A 22818-nucleotide genomic window follows, 5' to 3' on the forward strand; every position below is an offset into this window, starting at 1 on the left:
ATACTTTCCCTGGTGTACTTGAAGTTTAAAATCCCCTGGAACCCCACCCCTCCTTAACTCACACACATCGGGACGGACCCACTACATCTGCAGAGCTCCCAGGTGGCATGGTGACATGTCAGGGTACTGAGGGCCCCAAAGCCACCTCACCCAGAGCGCCTTCTACCTCTGCGTGACCTTGGGTTTTCTGGGAACAGACTCCGGGGGACTAGGTCCTCCGAGCATCTTCTGGGTCCTTGGGGAAGCTGTTCCATCCTTTTGAGACAACAGCCATTGCTGTTCAAAGAATGTGCACTGGATGAGAGACAGCTCACAGACTCCAGACTCCAGCTAGAGCCCCCAGGGGAGAACCCAGGCTGAGAGCTTGGGTCCGGTAACCCCAACCCTCACCCGTGATTTTGAATCAGCAACTTCACTTCTCTGAACCTAGGCGGACCCTTGGCCAAGCAGGCCAACACCCAGCCAGCAGGAGGGCTGAGGGGGGATGCTAGTGCCTGGTGAGCTGTAGAGATGATAAGGTGTGTGTGTGGGGGGAGTGTGGGAGGTGTGTGTCGGGGGGAGCTGTCAGAAGGGCTCTGAAAGCAGGCTAGTGTGCCTACCTTGGCACGCTCTTGTCCAGCCTTGTGACCCTGGATGAATAACAAGTGGGTTCACAGAAATGAAGGACTGAAAAGTGTCTAGCCAGGAGCTAGACACTGAACCAGCCCACCCTGGCCCTCTCTCAGTCCTGGGTCATCCTTTTATAACACGGAACACTCATCAGCTCTGCCTGGTACTGTTGGTGTGTCCCTGTTCACCTGACAAAGACCCTAATCTGTCCTGGGTTCCCTCCTCCCTGCCTGCCATCCTTGGGACCTAGTTCCTGCTGGGTGACTCTCATCCCTCCCTGAATTCCGCTCTCCCTGTCATCTGCTGAACCACGTGTACAGTAGAGGGATCCAGAAAAGAAAGCTGGTTGCCAGGGCAACAGAGGATAAAGCCCTTGCACTGTCTGGCTGCTGATTGGCCGAGACAGGTCCCACCTCCTGCCATCCTGAATGTGGGGGTGCCGAGGGAAGGGTCTTGGATGGCAAGGAGGGTACCAGGGTGCCAAGCCGGCTGGGGACTGTGGTCTTTTGGCCGACTCAGAGGCCACCAGGTTAGAGAAGCTCCATCTCCTGCGTGGGAGTCTTGGCCTGTCACTCTGCCTCTGGCTCCCACAGCGGCCACAGATGGCAGTGTCTCTGGGGACGGCAGCTGTGACTGAGTCTACTGGCCAACACTGAGCCGCCACTCAGGCTGAGGCAGCGTGCTTTGTGCAGAAACCGCAGACCGGGCATCTACGGGTATGAGGTGAGTCTGCAGGCGTGCTGGGGCCATGAGGATTGCTAGCGGCTCGGGAGATAGGGAGTGGGAGCTCTGTAATCTTTACACCAGCCCAGGCAGAGCCTGGGCTCAAACCGGCGTGGTGATTTTCTTAGAGATCGTCTGGCAACCCTCATCCGCACCCTGCCATTGTGCACAGGGAACCCTGTAGCCTGTAGAGGGTGAGGAGTGGTCCAAGGTCACAGAGAGAGCCTGTGAATGTGTTCCTCTTCACTTAGGTCAAATTCCCTGAGAAATCGGGAAGAGGTCCAGGAGTCCCCTGTTGCCCCAGAATGCATGGATTTTTGTCTAGAGTATTGGGAAGGCAGGGGCCCCCATCTCTGTAAGTGAAATAGATAGATACTGCTTTGTCCCAGACTCTCGTTCTCACACTTAAGTTTCGGTCCTGGGGCCCCTTTCTCTGCCTCCCAGCACAGCATCAGCACCCAGCAGTTCTGAACTCTTTATTTGGCTCTCCAGAAAGGACAATGTGTGGGAGGGGGCTGGGCCCTGCACGCTGTCCCTACCTCAGCTGCTCTAGTCCTGACTCAAGACAATAAACCACCTTTAATATATCCCTCCAGAAATAGGGCACCTTTAGCTGTTGGCTGTATTTCAGGACAGCCAATGGGAAGCCTGGGGAAGGGAGATCCAGATGGACACGGGACCGGAAAGCAGCGTCTCTCCCTATCCCAAGGCTACAGGCCACCTGGGAATAGAGGGGGCAGGAGGAGCTGGAGTTGGGAGGTCAGAATAATGACATTTCTCTTTAACCCGCTCTGGGGGTGATCCTGTCCACTCCCCTGCCCCACTCACCACCAGAAGCCAAGGCGGCTCATTGCGTCACGCTTGGGAAGTTTTTTTCCCTGTCGCAGAGGACTCAAGCCTCAGGCCTTCACTGGGAGTCAGCTCTGCTACTTCTCAGTTGGGTAATCCTTTGACAGTTAGCTTGTCCAGGCATCTGTGTTGTCCTTGGTCTACGGACAGTGACACCCAGCCAATATGCCCTGGTTAAGCCTGTGAAAATGCTGTCCCTGCCAGCCATGCAGAAGGGGCCTCCTCAGACCCCCTTTCTAGACCTAAGGGAGGTGTAGGGGTGGGGTAAGCAGACCCTGCCTCTTTCCATCCCTGAAGAAGGCGTTTGGGCTTTTGAAGTTTGCCCAATAATTGAGAATGCGAAGAACTAAGGCAGATCAAAGCAGACGTAAGGCTGGGGACTGCAGGGCAGCAGGTGACTGGCACTCGGTTCCGTGATAGCACACAGCGTGGGACATGAGGTAGGGAGGCTGGCAGAGAGCAGATGGCGGCTGTATTTGTGACTTTTCTAGTGCCGTGACAAAATACAAGGGGACTTGGAGAGTGAGTTGGGCTTATGGTTTCAGATGACGGTGGAACTAAGGCATGATGGCGGGAACAGCTGATGACTCACATTTTTATCCACAAGAGGAGGCAGAGAGAGAGAGACAGAGAGACAGAGAGACAGAGAGAGAGAGAGGTGGGGGGGAGAGCTAGCTAACTGGGATTAGTGTGGGCTTTTGAAGACTCAAAGCCTATCCCTAATGACACACCTACTCCAACAAGGCCACACCTCCCAGTCCTTCCCAGACAGTTCCACCAGCTGAGGACCCAATGTACAGACATAATGAGCTTGTGGGGACCATTCTCACCCAAGGCACCACCAGGACAGAGTCTTAGGAGTCTGGGTTCACATGACTTTTGTGAAGCACTTTACAGGCTCCTCTCCAAGTTCCTGCTTTTTCCTTTTGTGGCTCAAAGTAACAGTCGCTAATATTTGTTGTGTCTGGCTTGGCCTGAGATGGCATTGTTCCAAACCCACAGAACAGGGCTGGGGTATATTTAGGAGAGTGCTTGCTTGGCTGCACGAAGCCCTGGGTTTGATTCCCAGTACTTCGTAAACCAGGCAGAGTATCACACTCTTGTAATCCCAGCACTAGGGAAGTCAAGACAGGGGGATCAGAAATTCAGAAGTTTAAGGTTATTGTCAGCTACAGAGTGAATTTGAGGCCAGCCGGGACTATATGAGATCCTGTCTCAAAACCTTTTTTTTTTTTTTTTTCAGGACAAGGTTTCTCTGTGTGTATTTTTGGAGCCTGTCCTGCATCTTGTTCTGTAGACCAGGCTGGCCTCGAACTCACAGAGATCCGCCTGGCTCTGCCTCCTAAGTGCTGGGATTAAAGGCGTGTGTCACCACCACTTGTTTTTTTTTTCTTTTTCTTTTCTTTCTTTCTTTCTTTCTTTCTTTCTTTCTTTCTTTCTTTCTTTTTTTTTTTTTTTTTTTTTTGAGACAGGGTTTCTCTGTGTAGCCCTGGCTGTCCTGAAACTCCCTCTGTAGACCAGACTGGCCTCAAACTCAGAGATCTGCCTGTTTCTGCCTCTGGAGTGTTGGGATTATACGCATGTGCCACCATGTCTGGCTAAAAGCATTTCTTTTCTCCGAGCGGTGGTGGCACACACCTTTAATCCCAGCACTCGGGAGGCAGAGGCAGGCGAATCTTTGTGAGTTCGAGTTCAACCTGGTCTACGAAGTGAGATCCAAGACAGGCTCCAAAGCTACACAGAGAAACCCTGTCTCGGAAAGAAAAAAAAAAAAAAGCATTTCTTTTTGTTTCTCGGAGCTGAGGACTGAACCCTTCTTTTGTCTAATGGGCTGGTGAGATGGCTCAGCGGTTGGAGTCCCTTCCTGCCTTGCCTGGCAACCTGAGTTTAATCTCCCGATTCAACACCTGGGTGTTCTCTTCCTACCGCCATCCTCATGCTATGAGACTCCTGCACGCGCATGTGCACGTGCTCGAATGCATGTTTCAGTTTCATTTACAGTGCACTTAGGAAGTGATCCCTAGTTGCATTTCTTTCTGCAGATAAGGCAACTGAAGGTCAGAGCATAAGAACGACATTATAGCACCTCACATAGGGCAGGCCTTGGTGTGGGAAATCTTCCGCGCACCAACCCACTTAACAGCCCCAGACCCCTATACCACTCAGGAGCCGTTATTTCCCTTTGCAGCCAAAGAAGCTCTCATCTTACCCAAGTTATATGGAGCCAGCGTCGGTGGCCTCATAATTCCAAAACGGGGCTGCGTAGATGCTATGGATACCAGGCCGAGTGCTCTGGGGACCGGTGTTTGAATACTATATTTTCACCAGGCCACACCTTGCCTGATGTAGCTGTGGCCTCGGTCATCCTAGCATGTGTGAATGGGGGGGTGAGTGTGTGGGGGTGTTGGCAAGCTGCAGAAGACAGGGTTCAGCCAGGCCTCAGGGTGCAGGGAGACCAGAGGAGGCTCCTCCCACTTTGTCCTCTTACAGTGAGTGCTTTGTGCCCCCGCAAAGATCAGTCACTCAGTGACTGCTCACCATGACCTGTGCTGGGGTTGGACTAGTTTCCTCTTCCATCAGAGGAAGCTGAGACCCGGAAGCCACTTGTCCGAGGGCACAGACTCGGGAGCCAGCACAGCTCTGGGCTGTAAATCTCTTTCTTGAGCGATGAGTAAGAGCTGAGTGTCCTCATGTGAAGGGAACAGCATGGTGCGTGGGGGGAAGACTGCTGAGTCACCCTGACGTCTTGGTCAGGCACTGTCCCCCACTCCCCTAGGCGGTCCCCCCATCTGTAACATGATGCTGGAAGGCACTCGGGTCTCTCTCTCTGGGTGGGTACTACCAAGGAGCCCTTCTCGTGTCCTCATGACTGTGTCTTGGCAGCCAAAGCCGCCGCGATGCCGCACTTTCTGGACTGGTTCGTGCCTGTCTACCTGGTCATCTCCGTCCTCATCCTGGTGGGCTTTGGAGCTTGCATCTACTACTTCGAGCCTGGCCTGCAGGAGGCGCACAAGTGGCGCATGCAGCGCCCCCTGGTGGACCGTGATCTCCGCAAGACGCTGATGGTGCGGGACAACCTGGCTTTCGGAGGCCCAGAAGTCTGAGACGAAGGACGATCCCTTGATCTTTCCATCCATGCATCTGTAGCCCAGTAGAGGCCCTTGTTGTTCAGGGAGGCCCCTGCGTAGAAACCAGGCACTTGAATATCTATCTTATTTGCTACTCCAAGCTCAAAAGCTCGGCATCAAGCCTGCTCACCCCATGCCTTCCCTTCCTAGCTCTGGGGACATCCTCCACTGGCCCTCAGTGCCTTTAAGTGCCGTCCAAGCTCCTGCACCTCCATCTGGAGTCAGTTATGACTGTCCCACGGAATTCCCAGTTGCTTCCAGCTCCTATCTCTGCCTCGCAGCTGCGCCGCGGGGCTGCTGCCCTCAAGGCTGACCCAGGAAAAGCATTTCATCAGAAGGATGCCAGCTTGCTTCAGGCCAGCCCCACCCACCTCGGTGGGCTCTGGCTTAGAATGAGTGATAGTGTATGGTGGAAGTGTGCAGAAGGGCAAGACTTTGAGAAGGGTGTGTGTGTGTGTGTGTGTGTGTGTGTGTGTGTGTGTGTGCCGGCAGGCTCTAGTAGGTGAGAGTTATGTGTGTATGAGAAAGAGAATGGGGGTTCCCGGGTAGAGCAGGCAGTAGTTGGGGTGGAGTGGCCTCTGTAGGGGCTGTGTGGGGACTCTCCACAGTAGGCTCCAGCCCCTGCCTTCTCTGCTGGACTCGTCCACTTTCCCCCTAGGCTGAGGTGGTCCACAGGAGCCCCTGCCCATGTTCCCTCTCTGTCCCATGCTGCACTTCCAGGGCCGAGCCTGGCCCTGCCTGCTCCCTCTGGAAGCTCGTCCTGTGTGGAGACGTCATTACTTGACTTTGTGGTCCAAATGGGCAGCCTTCATCTCTCTCTTCAGGTGGGGCCTCCATCTACATTTATTCAAAATTCTAATAAAGTTTTCATGGCTACGTGTGCAGGATTGCTCTTTCTCAAAAGCAGGATCGTGCCTGTCTGGGGCTGTGTGAAAAGCACATCAGCTTGGTGGTGATGGGAACAGCACATCTCAACGAAGGTGAGCAGAGATTCTCAACTGACAGCATGGACCATGGGTGGCTGGGGCAGAGGAGTGTCCTGGGACTGCAGGAGATAGCAGCTAGAATTCTACCCACAAGAAGCCACAGCATTAGCTGCTTCTCCTACCAGGACAATCAAAATGTTTTATTTTACATCCTCACATTTTCTTGCTTTGTTTTATTTTTAGACAGGGTCTCATGTAGCCCAGGTTGGCCGCAAACTGTACAAGCATCAGTTTGGATCCTCAGCATCCACCTAAAATCTGGGTGCAGTGGCATGCATCTATATCCCTAGCATGGGTGGAGGGGCTGGGGGAGCAAGTGACTCCTGGGCCTACTGGCCAGCCAACATCACTGAAATGGTTAGCTCTAGACTCAGTGAAAGGCCCTCTCTCAAAAACAATAAGGTTGAGAGAGATGTTGACCTGAAGTTGACCTCTGGCCCCTACATGTGCCTGCATGGGTGTGTACATCTGCACACACACACACACACACACACACACACACACACACACACACACAAAACAAGGTGGATGGCTTCTGAGAAATGGTCCATGAGGGTGACCACTAGGTCCATATGTACACATGTGCACACACATCCACACCTACGTAATAAGTGTGCATGCAAACAAACACAAATTATCTGGATGATCAAACACTGAAAGATTTATTTTTATTTATATGTATGTGTTTGTATGTGTATGCCACGTGTATATGTGTACCCTGGGAGGCCAGAAGATGACGCTGGATCTCCTGGAGCTAGAGTTAGAGGTGGTTGTGGGCCACCTGACATGGATGTTGGGAGCCAAACTTGAGTCCTCTGGAAGAGCTTGAACCATCTCTCCAGCTCCTGGGGACAATCAAACATGTTACCTGGAATCCCTGGAGTTGAGGACAGGCCAGAAGATAAACATCAGTCACTGAGATGAAGACAACAGGGTCCTAAGGCAAGGAGGCTGTTCAGAGCTGGTTTGGCGGCCATTTCCATTCAGGGTTCCTCATGTCGCTTGGCCTGGGATGCTGTCTGCTCAGAGTGAACTGGTTCCCATGCATCCTGAGCAGCTGAGCAGCAGAGAGATGGGGTGGGGGTGGGGTGGGGGGGGGTTGATGCTCCCTGGAGGGACTCTCTGACAGTGGTATCCACGCATCTCCTCTGCTTGATATTTAATCACACATGTGCTATCTTAGCTGCAAGAGAGTCTGGGGGTGTAGCCTTGAGTTGGGTGGCTGTGTATCTAATTAAAAAGCCTACCTAGGGCTGGGAGTAGCAGTGCACGCCTTTAATCCCAGCACTCAGGAGGCAGAGGCAGATGGATCTCTGTGAGTTTCAGGGCAGACAAGGCTACACAGGGAGACCCTGTCTTAAGAACAACAACAAAAAAAACAAAAACAAAAACAAAACCTTAAGGAAATATAGGGCTGGAGATGAGCTCATTAAGAGCATGCTGGCAGAGGACCTGGGTTCAGTTCCTAGCACCTACACGGTGTGGCTCATAACATCTGTAACACCGGTTTCAGGGAATCTGACACTCTCTTTTGAACTCTGAGGACACCAGGCATACACATGATACATATACATACATTATTGGGCAAAACACGCATAAAAATAAAAAAATAAAAAATAAAACTCTTTTTTCTTTTTTTTTTTTTTTTTTTTTTTTTTTTTTTTTTTTTTTTTTTTTTTTTTTTTTTTTTGGTTTTTCAAGACAGGGTTTCTCTGTGTAGTTTTGGTGTCTGTCCTGGATCTCGATCTGTAGACCAGGCTGGCCTCAAACTCACAGAGATCTGCCTGGCTCTGCCTTGCGAGTGCTGGGATTAAAGGTGTGTGCCAATTACTGCCCAGCTAAAATAAATAACTCTTAAAAAAAAAAAAAAAAAAAGCCCACCTTGGGCAGGTGAGATGGCGCCTACACTCAAGCCTGACAAGTTGAGTTTGATCTCCATGGTGGGAAGCTGGCTCCTGCATGTTATTCTTTGGCTCATCTGTACCTCACCCCTACCCCAGCCTCTTGACTCCAGATCAGGCCTTGTGCTCTGTCTTAAAGGCAGGGAGAGGAAAAGCAGCCATTTTTAGGTTGAGAGACTGGGCTGTTATTTGTCCACAGGCCTGACCCAGGAACGGCATGAGCTCCTCAAGGGCACCTCAAGGTCACATTCTAGCAAAGCTCGTGTCCTCTCCTCGCCTCTCTCTAACGATGGCCCTCACTACCTTATGTCTTACTCGGCAGCTCTGAGAGACTCCCACCTTCCTTTGCACATCTGAGGAGTGGCCACACCTGTCTCCTCACTGCTGAAGACCAGGAGTAGGTGAAGGAGGCCAAACAGGACAGATAAAAGAGAGAGGCTCAGTTCTAGACTCAGCCTGCCTGGGGTTAAGAACTTCAGGGTGTTATCAGGACACTCTCTCTCCATCCCTGAATTTATCTTTTTTTTCCCCATAGATTTCATGTCTCCATGTGGCTGCCAGGTGTTCTTTCCAGTTCCCAATTCAGACTTACACAGTTTTCAGTACCTTCAAGTCTTAAAAAATTTTTTTCACTAAGCCTAGCAGTGGTGGCACACGCCTTTAATCCCAGCACTCGGGAGACAGAGGCAGGTGGATGTCTGAATTCGAGGCCAGCCTGGTCTACAGTGTGAGTTCCAGGACAGCCAGGGCTACACAGAGAAACTCTGTCTTGAAAAACAAACAAAGAAAATTATTTACTTTTATTCTATGTGTAGAAGAGTTTTGCGTACATGCATGTAACGTACGTGCACCACATGTGTGCAGAGCCTGCAGAGGCCAGGAGCGCGTGTTCGAGTCCCTGGAACTGGAGTTACAGAGGTTGTGAGCTGCCATGTGGGTGCTGGGAAACAAACCCGTGTCCTCTGCAAGAGCAGCCAGTGCTCTTAACCACTGAGCCATCTCTCCAGCCCCAGCGCCTTGATTTCAAAGAGCAAGTCTCAGGAAGCAACACTCTAGGGACTCCCCAGCACATCACTTCCTTACAGTGTACTCAATAAGGAATCTTCTAGAAAAAAAACTAAACAAAACAAAAACTAAAAAGAGGAGGAACATGAGGAGGTCACTTAAAACTGAGAAAGTTCAGAAGATAGACTCTTACTAGCCCTGAAAGCCTGTGAGTTCTGGTTGGGATACCCTGATTGGCCAGACAGCTCTGACCATGACTAGGGAAGGGGGAAGGATGTTGGATGAGTGAAGGAGAGGAAGGAGGTTATTATTTTACAAAGAGGAAACAAGCTTGCAGAACGGAAGGGTCATTAGGGTCATCCCTGGTTATTGCCACTTGGGTTAGGGTCTGGAAGTCTGAGGGCGGGGTATGTGGCTAGCAGTCCCTAGAGTTTGGTGAACCTGAGAGTTCGGGGTCTGAGCATGTGCTTTGGGCAAGCAGAAGGTCGCGGAGAGATCAGCAAGGGAGTGGGTTCTATGAGGCCCTCCCCAGAGGGTAGAGCTCTTGCTGTGTTTTTCAGATCACCCCACAAGATCATGGGGGCCAACCCACTCACTGGGTACAGAGCCGAGGGTTGCCTCAGGCTAGGCCCTGGTGTATTCGGAGACTACTCCTCCTCTACAGGTTATCGAGGTGGCAGGTGGCAGGTTTCACAAGAAGCCACTTGTGACATTTTTCTTTTCGTGCTAATCTAAATGGCAAGAGGTGTGAAGCCAAGACCAGAAGCTCAGTGTCGCTATTTTCGGAAGACAGCCATGTCCTGAGGCAGGGGGCTGCAGAGGGCCCAAGCAGAAGCCTTGTGCATAAGTTAGGGGTGATGGCTTCTGGGGGGCAGAAACCTGACTCCCCCAGCTTGAGCAGGGAAGGGAAGGGATCAGAGGACTGTGAGCTCTAGACCTTTACAAGAAAGCTCACGAGGGCTCAGGATCTCTAGAACCAGGCAGACCCTGTAGGATTTTTTTTTTTACCTGCCTCAGAGATAGAACCTAGAGTTGTGTGCACGCTAGGAAAGGTCTCGACCCCGGAACCACACCTCTGTTCCTCTCCAGCCACCTTCTAATCTTGCTTCCATGTACCTTTAGTTGATTTGTTTGTTTGTGTTTGTTTGTTTGTTTGTTTCAAGACAGGCTTTTCTGTGTTAGCAGTCCTGGCTGTCCTGGAACTCACTCTGTAGACCAGGCTGGCCTCTGCCTCCCGAGTGCTGGGATTAAAGGCGAGCGCCACCACGTCCAGCTTTCTGTGTACCCTTTAATCAGCCATTGACTTCGTCCTTTCACCATGGGAGCTGCTGGCAGCCTTTCTATTCCTTTCTTCCTTCCCTCCATCAAGTTACCAGGGTCTCATACAGCCCAGGCTTGTCTTAGACTCACTATGTAGCTGACACTGGGCTTGAACTCCTAACCCTCCTCCTGCCTCCACCTCTCAGGTGCCGGGATCTCAGGCATATGCCCCTCACCTGGTATTCAGGCCAGCACTTTTCCTGTCCTGTATCTCCAACCATCTTGGACAGGCTCACATGTTCCAGGCTCTTGCTGAAGTGCCAGTAGCTCAGGAGAGGGACTCATCCCTTACCCTAGGCCAAGTGCCCACTTTGAAACGATCTCCTTAATATGGCGCAGGGCCCTACACATGGTCCAGCTTGGGTGAGGGCCCACTTGGACTGACAACATGCCCTGGGCCTAAGTTATCTCAGAACAAGGCAGCTCTCTCAGACTGTCTTGAGGGGAAGGTAGGTTCCAGAATACTATAACTCACGCCCCGTTCACCAAGCCATACCAAACAGGCCCTTTGGGAGTAGCCTGGGCTTGACCAGCTGAGCTGGGGAGGGCCTTGGGCTCCCATGTGGCCTGCAGCCAAGTCTGGTTTATTCCCCAGCGTTTTGAGAAGCTGCAGTTGGCTGCTAGCATTGGCAAGTCAGGGGTTCACATTAAAACCTCATTTCTGACTCCTTTAAAAATAGAATTCGAGCCGCTCTGGGTCTGAAGTGTGAAATTCATGACTCCGAGCAAGACTGTGACAAGGAGAGTGTTGACTGGACTCCAACCAGAGCCTCTGAAGTCCCCAGAAGAGCGGCCTCTGTCCAACATCTACCACCAAGTGTTCTGAAGCTGGGGATGGTTGGGGTGTGGGAGGGTCTCTGGGGATTCATCAAGCCCTCTGGTCTCAGACTGGGATCTCTTTCCATTCTCATCATGGGCCTTGTTACATAAATGTTCACTCACATTTGTACTTTCCAGAAAGAGCCGCGAAGGTTTCAGCCGATCCCTCTCATGTCTCCAAGGAGGAAACACAAGTGGTCCTCAACTCACTGTGGTTTGACCCATTTCCAGTGTTGTGATCATTCACAGAACATAGCGCATGGGCTGGGAGTGGGCTGGGGAATACCTCTGCTGCTGGAGTGCTCGCCTGGTCTGCACAAAGCCTGGCATTCAATCGTTGTGCTATAAACTGGACATAACCACCTACTCCTGTTAATCTCAGCACTTGAAGAGGTAGAGGCAGGAGGGTCGAGAGTTCAAGGCCAGATTGGGCTACGTGGGAGAGACCCTGTCTCAGGAACAGCAGCAAGACAAACAGAACCCCAGGAGACAGTCAGTGGAAAGCATCCTTTCCATTTTTCTTGCTATTGTTATTGCTTTGGTTTTTTAGAGACAAGGTTTCATTGTGTAGACTTGGCTGTCCTAGAACTCACGTTACAGACCAGGTTGGCCTTGAACTCACTGAGATCTGCCTTCTGAGTGCTGGGGCTAAAGGCGTGTGCCACTGTGCCTGGCCCTCTCCAGGTTTGTTTTTTTGTTTTTTGTTTCGGTTTTTCAAGACAGGGTTTCTCTGTGTAGTTTTGGTGCCTGTCCCGGATCTCACTCTGTAGACCAGGCTGGTCCCGAACTCACAGAGATCCACCTGGCTCTGCCTCCGGAGTGCTGGGATTAAAGGCGTGCGCCACCACTGCCCGGCTCCTCTCCAGGTTTTAAATGGATGAAGCTCCTCTCCCTTTAAGGCTCCCCGTGCTGTCTGCCTCCACGCACTGTCCCTCTTAAATGTTCTCCTACTTCATCCGGCCGCCATGGTGACGAGGCTCTCTCCCGACGAAGCTCATTCTGGAGGGCAACCGCTCTGAGCTCCTTTCTCAGCCGACCCGCATTTCTTTTGTTATCACAAGGCGATGTATGACATCACTTACATCTTATGACAGACTCATTGTGATGTCACCCTGTCACGCGTCATGAAGCGTTTGTCCTCTTGAAAAGCTTATCCCTACCATCATACTGTTATTATCCTCGAGTTTCCTGATGGCCGGAGGGAAAAGAGAAACTCGAGGAAGTCTGACGATGATTATTTTACATGAGAGAGGAAGTGACTCTTCACGGAAGGTGTGTTTTCTGCCTCTCAACGGTGGAAGGACGTGTTCCTGACGGGATAGAAAGAGCAACAGAGCCAACTGTATCCTCAGCATTTCTTTCTTTTCTTTTTTCTTTTGTTTTTTCACGACAGGGTTTCTCTGCACCTTTCCTGGTACTCACTCTGTAGACCAGGCTAGCCTCGAACTCACAGAGCTCCGCCTGCCTCTGCCTCCCGAGTGCTGGGATTAAAGGTGAGTGCCACCACCGCCTGGCTTTCCTCAGCATTTCTTATGGGGTAAGGAGGTATGGCCACCTATAGCCACAGGCCAGTACTGGTGGAGGCAAAGTTTTTCCATTCACCTGGGCATGCCAGAGGACAGGGCAGGGAACAGCCTGAAGCCAGGGCCTGCCAACAGGAAACCCAACAAAAATGGAGATTGAAATGGCACATCCTCTGATAAGCCGGCAGAATCCACAGAGCATCTCCGTGTGCCAGGCACCGACATCACAGACGGGTCAGGCCAGATACATGTCCCCTGCCAACACCTGGCCCTGGACTCAGCTCTGTCACGTTCTCTGTGGATACCTATTTATTGTCTCTTTTTGGCTGTTTTTCAAGACAGGGTTTCTCTGTGTAGCCCTGGCTGTCCTGGAACTCGCTCTGTAGACTAGGCTGGCCTTGAACTCAGAGCTCCGCCTGCCTCTGTCTTCTGAGTGCTGGGATTAAAGGTGTGCACCACCACCACCACCACCACCACCACCACCACCACCACCAGGCCAGAGGGTATCTTTTCAAGCACAGCTTAGACTCAGGAGAAAACATGCTGTCACCTCCTTGTCACCCCACCAGTAACTTATTTCTGCCCTAGTTTATATGTGATTTATTTATTGACGTCATGGAGAAGTGTCTGGTCATGGTGACCAGTAGGCCTGGTGCCCAAGCAGGGACCCCGGGGGCTTACCAGGGGCTGCCATCTGCTAGGAGACCAAGACGGCAGGGGATTTTTTTTTTTTTTCAACTGCTTTTAGGAGGTTTTGCAGAGTCCCAGGAGCTGGCAGGGCATGGCAGGGTGGGTGTGTATGGGCTCAGCCCAGAGTGAGAGGACAGGGAATGAGAATGTGCAGAGTCCCGAGCAGGAATGAATACAATGTTCAGCTTGCAGCCGAGAGGGCAGGACAGGCTTCTCTTTGTCCCTCCCCCAGTCTTCTCCACTGTGCCTGAGCTTGAGGGCTGCTAGAGGCTGAAAGACCAGCTAGAGAGCAGAGCGGAGGCTGTCAGCATCCTCTAAAAGGTGGCCATGGGAGTTGGCCACGGTGGTGCATGCCCTTAAGCCCAGTACTCAAGAAACAGAGGCGGGTGGATCTCTGTGAGTTCGAGGTTAGTCTGGTCTACTAACCTCGAGCAAGTCCCAGGATTACCATGGCTACACAGAGGAACCCTGTCTTGAAAAGCAAGACCAACCAACAACACCCCCCCCCAAACAAACAAACAAACAAACAAACAAAAACCCACAGTCACGGGGCTGGGAAAATACTCCTAGGTAGAAATGCTTGTTGTGTAAACATGAGTTGCCCTCCCAACACCCACATCCAAGTCAGGTGTACCTGTAAGGGAAACCGAGATGAGAAGTTCCTGGGAGCTCACAGGGCAGGCAACCCAGCTAAATTAGTGAGCTCCACGTTCATTGAGAGACTTTATCTCAGAGAAATAAGATGGAGAGTGATTGAGGAAGACATCCAACATTGACCTCTGACTTCTACACGCAGGCACACACCCATGCAAGCACAACCTGTCCATACGTACACACATGTGACCAGGGCCGCACCTACAGTGGCCACAGTGTCAGTTAACAATCTTTTCCGAGGACCCAGGTAGGCAGATCTTCTCCCTCTCGCCCCATAAAGTGAGAGCCTCAGAACTTGAAGTATGGAGATCTGAGTGTCCCGCCAATGACTATGTGACTGCAGCAAGTCCATTTCCCCTTTTGGTTCTGTGGCTTTGAATAGCTTTCCACAGCTTCATGGAAGCCAAAAGAAATTATAGGGGGTGAATAGACAAGAAAATAGGAATTCCAAGGCCACAACTGTGCATGTGTATGTATGGCTGAATTCACGGTTTTATACACACTATGTACACAATCTACTACCAAGCTATCCCTAGCCCCAGAGATCCCAATTTTCATGGCTTACATGGAGTGAGTGTAACATATCCTAACAGGGCCATGAGCGTCTTCGAAACTCCCTGAGGTCATTCTTACAGCAACCTGTGAGTCTACATCACTGCTTACCAAATATCCCTGGCTCCCCAGCTCTCAGTAGGCAGTAGGATTTTACTTTCCTACCTTCATGTGATAGGTGGGTCATCCTGCTAGTTCTGGGCAATGAGTTGATATTAGGCCAAAGCCTTTAGTAGCTGGCAAGGAGTTCACTAACCTTCAGTTTGTCACAATCACTGGCAATGCTCTGGAAGGCTCTGTCAGGTCCTGGAGTGGAGATGACACCACATTTAGTTGGTCCACGGTGTTGTGGACAGGAGGCATGAATGAGAAACCAGCTTTCGGTGTGATAAGCCCCGAGGGTTTTGGAATGGTTTGTTACCCAGGCTGTCTAATCCAACCCCTATTACAGGACAACGTGGAGCTCAGAGAGACGAAGGGATGTTCAGAACCACATGGCTGCAGAATCACATGTTTGAGAAATCTCATAGCCCGGGCCTCTTGTCAGGGAGTGGAGGTCTCCGTCCTTGGAGGACACTTGTCAATTTCTCAGTCTTTGATGAGAAAGTGTGGATGTAAAGGAGGGCATTGTCACCTTCGGCCACTAGAGGGCAGCTAGACCCAACTTTGCAATGGCTGGACAAGCAGTGAACTCTACTAACCCCAGACTGTAAAAACTGTGGGTGGCCACCAGTAACTGAATGTGGAGGTGGTAAAAACTGGGCAACAGTAAAAGGTTTCCGAATGCACAACAACCACAAATTAATTCAAAATCAAACTCGAAACAAATCTGTAGGTTTCTGGCCAATTCCTGTGTGTTGGATGGGCATACTCTCACTGTCCACCCTTGGTATTGAACATTCAGTGTGCACACTTTGACCTGCACTCCATATACCATCAGTGAATGCCACCTAAGGCCTCGCAGAGACGATGGTATATTATACATTGCAGTGCTTTTAGTGCCGTCATAGATGGGAAGCGACGTCAGTGTCTTCCTACTGTCATTTCTCATCGCCTAAGGATAAAATTCGCCCCATCCATAGCAGTGCGTAAACCAGGTGCTGGAGTGCTCATCCACAATCGCATCCTTCAGCAGTGGAGGCCCGAGGAGCAGAAGCTCAAGGTCATTCTTGGAAGTTTAAGGCCAACTTAGAACCTGTCTAAAACAAAACACTGCTGTTTCTGTTGCTGTCTGGAGTTCCAAAGAGTCATTAAGGAGAATTTGACTTGGGAGTAGGGAAGAATTTCTAACAATTTCTGAACACATTCCTGTCATTATTATACTTTTGATTTATGCAAAGCAGGCATTCTCAGCCTTGTGAATTATAAAAATCAAAATACAGGACAGGCATGGTGGTGCACACCTTTAATCCCAGGACTCGGGAGGCAGAGGCAGGCAGATCTCTGTGAGTTTGAGACCAACTTGGTCTACAAAGAGAGTTCCAGGACAGCCAGGGCTGTTATACAGAGAAACCCCATCTTGAAAAAAAAAAATCAAAATATCCATCAAGTCTAAAAAATACTGAATGCTTTACATTCTATAGCATTGAGTAAACAGCTAAGATTTAGTTCTTTATGTAAAAATAAAGTCATCCATCTCATTAGTATGCAAATTTGTTGTCTTTAACAAATGGTAGAATTTTATGTGTACCAAAGAATTGGTTTTTTTTAATTTATTTTCTATGTATGAGTGCTCTGTCTGGAAAGACATGTGCAGGCCAGAAGAGGGCATCAGATCCCATTACAGATAGTTGTGAGCCACCATGTGGCTGCTGGGAATTGAACTCAGGACCTCTGGAAGAGCAGCCAATGCCCTTAACCACTGAGCCATCTCATCAGCTCCCCCCCCCCACAAAGAGTTGCTTTAAAATTTCTTTTTCTTGTCTTTTCTTTTCTTCCCCCCCTTCCCCCCGGAGCTGAGGACCAAACCCAGGGCCTTGTGCTTGCTAGGCAAGCGCTCTACCACTGAGCTAAATCCCCAACCCTAAAATTTCTTTTTCAAATTAATGTTATTTATTTTTTGTGGTTCTGGGGATTGAACTCGTGGCCTTAATACATGCTTGTTGAGTGCTCTGCCACTGCACTATACCCCCAGGTAAAATGAATCTCCCTGAATTATTTATCAGTAAGTACTGGGTTTATATACTTACATTATATACCTGTACACATGAGGTTGAATACACGTTTCCTGCCTACAGGGGCTGCAGATGACAAAATCCTAAACAGCTTGCTCGGAGCCAGCCAACACTGGAGGGGAAGGAGAGAGGCAGCCCGGAACGTGGAAAGCAGAGATGGACGAGACTCAGGTCCTGCTCTGAAAGGAGGGAGGAGGGAGGATTCTAGATCTTTAGGCTGGAAGAAATCGCATGAGGGCATCTAATCTCTAACTGAAAAGACAGCTGAGACCTAGGAGTCTTCCTCCTCCTCCTCCTCCTCCTCCTCCTCCTCGAGACAGGGTTTGTGTTGCCCTGGCTCTCTTGGAACTCACTCTGCAGACCAGGCTGGCCTCGAACTCACAGAGATCCACCTGTCTCTGCCTCCCGAGTGCTGGGATTAAAGACGTGTGCCACCACTGCCCAGCCTAGCAGACAGGGGTCTTATAGTGAGAGTGGTCAGGCAAGGAGACCACAGGGCCCCTGACTCCAGCTCAGGATGCTGGACCCCCAGGAGGTAACGTAATGGAGCAGAGGTTGGCTCTACAGAGCTTGCTCCCCAGGCTGTCCAGGCAGATTTTGTGTCTTCCCCCAGCCACTTCTTTCTTTCCTCGGGGCCTCAAAACACGTAGGGAGGGGGGAGAACTCAGACAGTGCCCCTCCCCCCTTCCACTGTGATTTCTTGCAGGTTGCCCTGGTAACCAGAGCATAGCCAGCTTTGGAAACCTAAAGCTTGAAGGGGAGAGAACGGATGAGAGGGGAGGATCCCAGGCCCACATAGTCACCATTTAGTCACTCTACAGAAACATACTCTGTGGTTCTTGCCAGGTCCTGGGGCCCGGAGAAGAGTAAGAGGCAGGTCCTTCAGAACTGTGCTGTCCGGTACAGTAGACACACATTCAAACGAAATCAAATGAAACCGCCAGGTCCTTGGTCATCAGAGAATCATGACGAGTACTCAGGAGCCACCTGTGGCTAGTGGCCATTTTATTGGGCAGTGGCGATATAGAACATTTCCATTATCACAGAAAGTTCTATTGGCCAAGCCAGAAGGTCATTCGCCAAGGAGCGTAGTACATAGGACCCACAGTGTTGTGGGGTACAGTGTCCTCATTGGCAAAAAGCAAGCGACAAGGTGATGATTAGGAGACATGCCCGGAGAATGTTTAGCTTAGCTCCTGGGTCAGAGTGAGTGTCTGGGGGATGTCCCTGTCACGTACTCTGTGGCTAATACTGTGAGGAATCTGCTTACATATCTGTCTTCCTGAGCAGACTCTGAGTTCCCTGAGCCTGGCTCAGTGCCTGGCACAAAGTAAGTAACTAGCCAGTGGTGGCTCTTCCCACCACGGTCCCTTATTACACCATTGTGTGACAAAGCCAGCCTGGTGCTGGGGCACACAGGAAAGGGTACCTATTCCAGTCCAGTGGCCAGGGGCTGCTGAGAATCTGCCTCACCAGAGCCAGCTTGGGTGGATTTGTGGATTTCTTTGAGGTCTGGGCCAGGGCCAGCCTGAGTCTTAGTCTAGGATCTGTCTGGAGCAAATGGGATCTCAGAGAATGGTTTTGAAGGGTATAGATGCATACTCAAAAATTGCAACTTGAGGCAAGAACTCAGGGGCATGGGCACAGGTAGCTCCAGGGTCACCAGACTTCTGGAAGGGGGGTGCAGAGGGAGGGCAGAGGGAAGTTGCGTGGGGCAAACAATGGCATCATCATTGGAGTAACCCTGTTCTCTCTTACTGGCGATACCTCTCAAGGGGCCAGTCAAGGGTTAGGTGGAACACCAGGGCATCCCCCTCCCTGCGTGGCCCTGTGTTCAGGGCAGCTCAGCTGGCTGACTCCCATAACTCTGTAGGATTCCAGAGACTCAGAGCAGCCATTCACTGCCACCCACTCTCCAGCCAGATCTTCCCTGCCCAGAGCCCAGCCCAGCCGCTGGGGATGTCGCTAGAGGGGACAAGTCAGGAGAGAGGTGACAGGCCCCTCAGCTTGTGGACTGTGACTGGGAGGTTGAATGAAAGCCCCTCTCCCTCCCCAGAGGACCCAGGGAAAAGAGGTCTCTGAGCCAGGCCACATGGCTGGCCTCTGGGTGCAGAGGAGGGGGCGGGGTCTGCAATTGGTCCAGCTTCTCTGACTGAAAAGCTACCGGCCACTTTCCTGCCCCTTTTCTGTCTTCTGATCAAGGTAGGTGTAGTGTGTGTGTGTGTGTGTGTGTGTGTGTGTGTGTGTGTGTGTGAGAGAGAGAGAGGGGGGGGGGCATGTGTGCACCTGCCCATTGGCAAGGACAGGACCAAGGTGTTCATGGCACATGGGGCTCAGTGAGGAGGTAGGGATCTGGTGGCATAAGAACAAGGCGACCTCAGAAGTTTCTGTCCTTGGGCTTGTGGCTAAGTGCAGTGTGAACATGGTGCACCCAAGTGCGTGTGGTGTGAACAGTGGACAAGAAGAGGTCAGGAGCTGCAAGGATGTGCCAGATGGAGAAGGAGCCAAGGCTGGACCGTCTGGATACAAATGCATGGCTAGAGATGAGGGCTGAGGTTGTCCCTTAAGGTGCAGTGAGGATGCCTGGGCTTCCTGCCTTTCCTGTCTCCTGTTCCAAACCTCAGAGAGATGGCTAGGACGTCATTCTCCTCTGCCAGCTCCTTACACTCAGATGATTCTCCCCACCAGCATTGGCTTGGTTCCTCAAGCAGCCTGTCTGCCTATGGTGTTAAAAGTAACGGAAATAACTTTGCCCCAGAGGCTGAGTTTTGTGCTGCTCAGAGAGGCCACCAGCCAGCCCCTGGGGAACCCTGGAGACCTCCTTGGGGAATGTGGTTCATCCATCCAGACTACCTGGCAGCACTGGAGCATCAACCTGGGTACCCTCTTCTCTCTCATCTCCTTGCCCGCAGCAGCCTTCTCCAATCCCATCCCTGGCCCATCTCACAGCCACAGAGCCCTTTCGTCACACCCCACAGACCGCCTACTCTCAATCCCATTTCCAACAATGCCTCTTTCAGCCTGCCTTCGAATGGCTGTTCCTAACCACAGATGGGCCCAGGTTAACTTGCAGAACCTGAACCACTTTGCAGCCTGGTCTGGCCCCTGCTAACTTTCAGCCTTATCTCCACCGCGTCAGGCACAGCCTGGGAGCCCTGTGTTGGATTTTCAAAAGGAGGCTTTATTTTCTCACTTTTGGGCTATACTTAGGAGTTGCCCAATGCACCCAAACTGACTCAGGCTTCCCCCAGATATCTCCCCACCACGAGCCCAGCTCAGAGGTTCTTTCCTGGTTGGAGCAGAATCCTCTGATTCAGACTCTGCTCTGAGGCCATTTGGCCATTCCAAGGCCTCTGACCCAGACACCTGGATTCTTGTTTTGGCCGCTGTGGGTGGCTTCTGGAAGAGAGACCGACTGTCCTTCTCCAGAGTCCCTGCATAGGTATGCAACCTCCACAGAGCTGTCCGGGGAGAGCAGTCACACTCAGACCCAAGAAAAGAAAGAGCTGAACCCCATCCTGGGTTCTTTCACGTCAGGGGCAAGTTGCTCATCAGCAGGGCCTCTATTGGGCTGCTGCAGGGGCAGGTGTATAAGGCGTGTGTCAGTCTCTAACAGCTGGAAGCCGTTGGGCTGTAGGAAACACACACTCTACTAAGGACTCAACAAGTCTCCAAATGAGGTCCCTTCAGGCTGGCAGTGCCATCTGCTGGTTGGGACGGGGAGAGTTGAGACCTCATCCTTGTTTGCTCTCCTTTCTTGTGATGGCCTCAGGGAAAGCCGAACAGCCTGGATGGACCACGATTTTGCACCACCTCCTCCAGAGATGCAGCCGCGCAGAGCTTCAGGCTCCAGAACTTCTTTCTCTCGAAGCCACATGCTGGGGCGCCATACCCACCAAAAGCTCACTGGAGACGTGTCCCCTCTCATCCCTGCCATCAAGAAGACCGTCCATTTGGATGCCTTCCCCCAAAGCAGTGTCCTACAGACTGCCAGCCAGCCAAGCTTTAGATCCAGGGCCTGGAGTATGTCCCAACGGGGCACCCTAGGGCCCCTAAACTCCCTGCCTCCCAATAGTTTTATGCCCAGGAAACTCAGCTCCATTTCCTTAACGATTCGCCAGAACGTCCCCACACGGCCCCTGGATGCCCCACTTTCTCATTGGGAAGAGTTGCCCAATTTGGGCAAGGAGGCTGTCACCCAAGGAGAAGGGAGGCTGTTCACTTCAAGATCACCACCCATGGCCCAAATGTCAGAGGTCAGGACCTCCTCTGAAGGCCATGGGAACCCAGATCTTACCAAATCCAACAGGACACCCTCAGGGGATAAGCCACTGGTGTCTTCATGTCTGGCTTTACCTTTCCAATCTCAGTTTACTCAGAGTTCAGGCCCTGTGGGTCAAGCCCAAACCAGAACCTCTCCAGGAAGAGGCAAATCCAAGCCCAGGAGTATTCCCAGATCCCGAGCGTATCTCCAAAGGGTTGCTACTCCTACAAACTTGTCTGCTGTGGGCACAAAACTAGATATAGCCAGAAATTTAGGCACCATGGCCATCAACAGACCTGAGCTGGCTATCAATATGTCCACACCAAACCCGTCTAGAATGGTCAGAGACACTGAGCTTCCTATTTTGGGTGCCAAGATGGGCATGACCATTGACTTACCTATAGCATCCAAGGCAGGAAAGGCCACAGATTCGGTGATAACAGGCCCAGCCAAACTAGGCACAGCCATGAATTTAGTTGGAGCAGAGACAACCAAGCCAAGCCAAGTTCTGAAGCTGGTGACTGCAGACTCCGACAAGCTGGAAAATGTCATGGTGGGGGGGACGACAACGGCGGCGGTGACGGCGGCGGCGGCGGCGGCGGCGGCGGGCTCGACCATGGCTTTGGAAATACCAGATCAGGTTGATTTGGGCATGACCAGGATGGACACAGCCACGGCTTTGGCTGGAGCCGATCTAGCCGAGCTGGATACAACTACAGATTCTTCTGTGTTGGACACAAGCGGACAGGGTATAGCCATGGATTCAGTTGTGCTGGTCTATCCACTGCCAGCCGCGGGTGAGACCAGTCACCTGACCATCTCAGACGCCGCAAGCTGTTTTCTAATGCCAAGCAGAAGCACAGGCCCAGGCCAGGACCATGCCACTGTGGATGCTGCCACAGACAGCGCCACCAAACCTACCTCGCTGAAGCTGGCCAGAGAACCCAGAGGTAAGAACTTGGTGAAGTACCATGGCTGGGGGAGCAGGGACCTTGTCTCGATAGGTTGAGGAAGAGAGCAGGGACTCTAGGGTCAGAATCGAATGGGTGGCAGAAAAGGAGACAAGGGTTGAGGGTCTGAAGAGGATTGTGTCCCCTGAGCTAAGCTCCTGGAGGTCAGGCTGAGGGAAGCTACCAGAAGGAAGGTTTACAGCGTAAGCTGTGGAGAAGCAGTTACGCTGAGCCCTCTCTTGACCATGACCTATGCTTGTTTCTTAGTTCTCTGAAAAGGCAGCATAATTGGGTGAGCACAGCCTGAAGGGAAGTCTGAGTTCGAGGCCAGCCTGGGCTACAGAGCGAGCTCCAGGACAGCCAGGGCTACACAGAGAAACCCTGTCTCAAAAAACCAAAGACAAAACCGAACGAACACCAAGTCTAACGTCGCCAAACACAGACAAGCTCTTCAGTCTGCTGTAGCTTCTCTGTCAGCAGTCTGACATCCCAGAGTTTCTGTGGGTGGGAGATAATGACCCAGGGAGCCCTCAATCACTTCACAAATAGCTTTGTAGGAGATCTGCGATTTAAAAGGTCCATCGTTGATTGGGAGATAAAGGCAGGGGATAAGTAGTTCAAGGCCAGTCTTACCTGGAAGTCTTTCTTGGTTACAGTTCTTTAAAGTTGAA

The 22818-nt window shown here is 51.5% G+C and overlaps 1 protein-coding gene and 1 long non-coding RNA gene across 3 annotated transcripts in view; one reads left to right on the forward strand and one right to left on the reverse strand.

Annotated features, from left to right (window-relative positions):
• The first annotated feature begins 12482 nt into the window (after positions 1 to 12482).
• The window catches only part of Septin3 (septin 3), a 32475-nt gene continuing 22139 nt past the window's right edge, over positions 12483 to 22818 (forward strand). Inside the window, exons 1-3 of one of the 2 annotated variants that reach the window (XM_028871243.2) lie at positions 12483 to 12612; positions 16997 to 17104; positions 20706 to 22147. In XM_028871243.2, coding sequence (XP_028727076.1) covers positions 20725 to 22147 — 1423 coding nt within the window. In that variant the 5' untranslated portion in view covers positions 12483 to 12612; positions 16997 to 17104; positions 20706 to 20724. Of the gene's footprint in view, positions 12613 to 16996; positions 17105 to 20705; positions 22148 to 22818 lie in introns of those variants that run through there. The other variant, XM_037197699.1, reaches the window with a different exon arrangement.
• On the reverse strand, positions 17910 to 21681 carry LOC119086381. The gene is made up of 2 exons (XR_005089655.1): positions 21596 to 21681; positions 17910 to 20863 (listed from the first exon to the last, which is right to left on the reverse strand). It is a non-coding gene; the product is annotated as an uncharacterized LOC119086381 (long non-coding RNA).

The sequence above is a fragment of the Peromyscus leucopus genome, chromosome 20 (assembly GCF_004664715.2).
Source record: "Peromyscus leucopus breed LL Stock chromosome 20, UCI_PerLeu_2.1, whole genome shotgun sequence".
Classification (NCBI taxonomy): Eukaryota; Metazoa; Chordata; class Mammalia; order Rodentia; family Cricetidae; genus Peromyscus; species Peromyscus leucopus.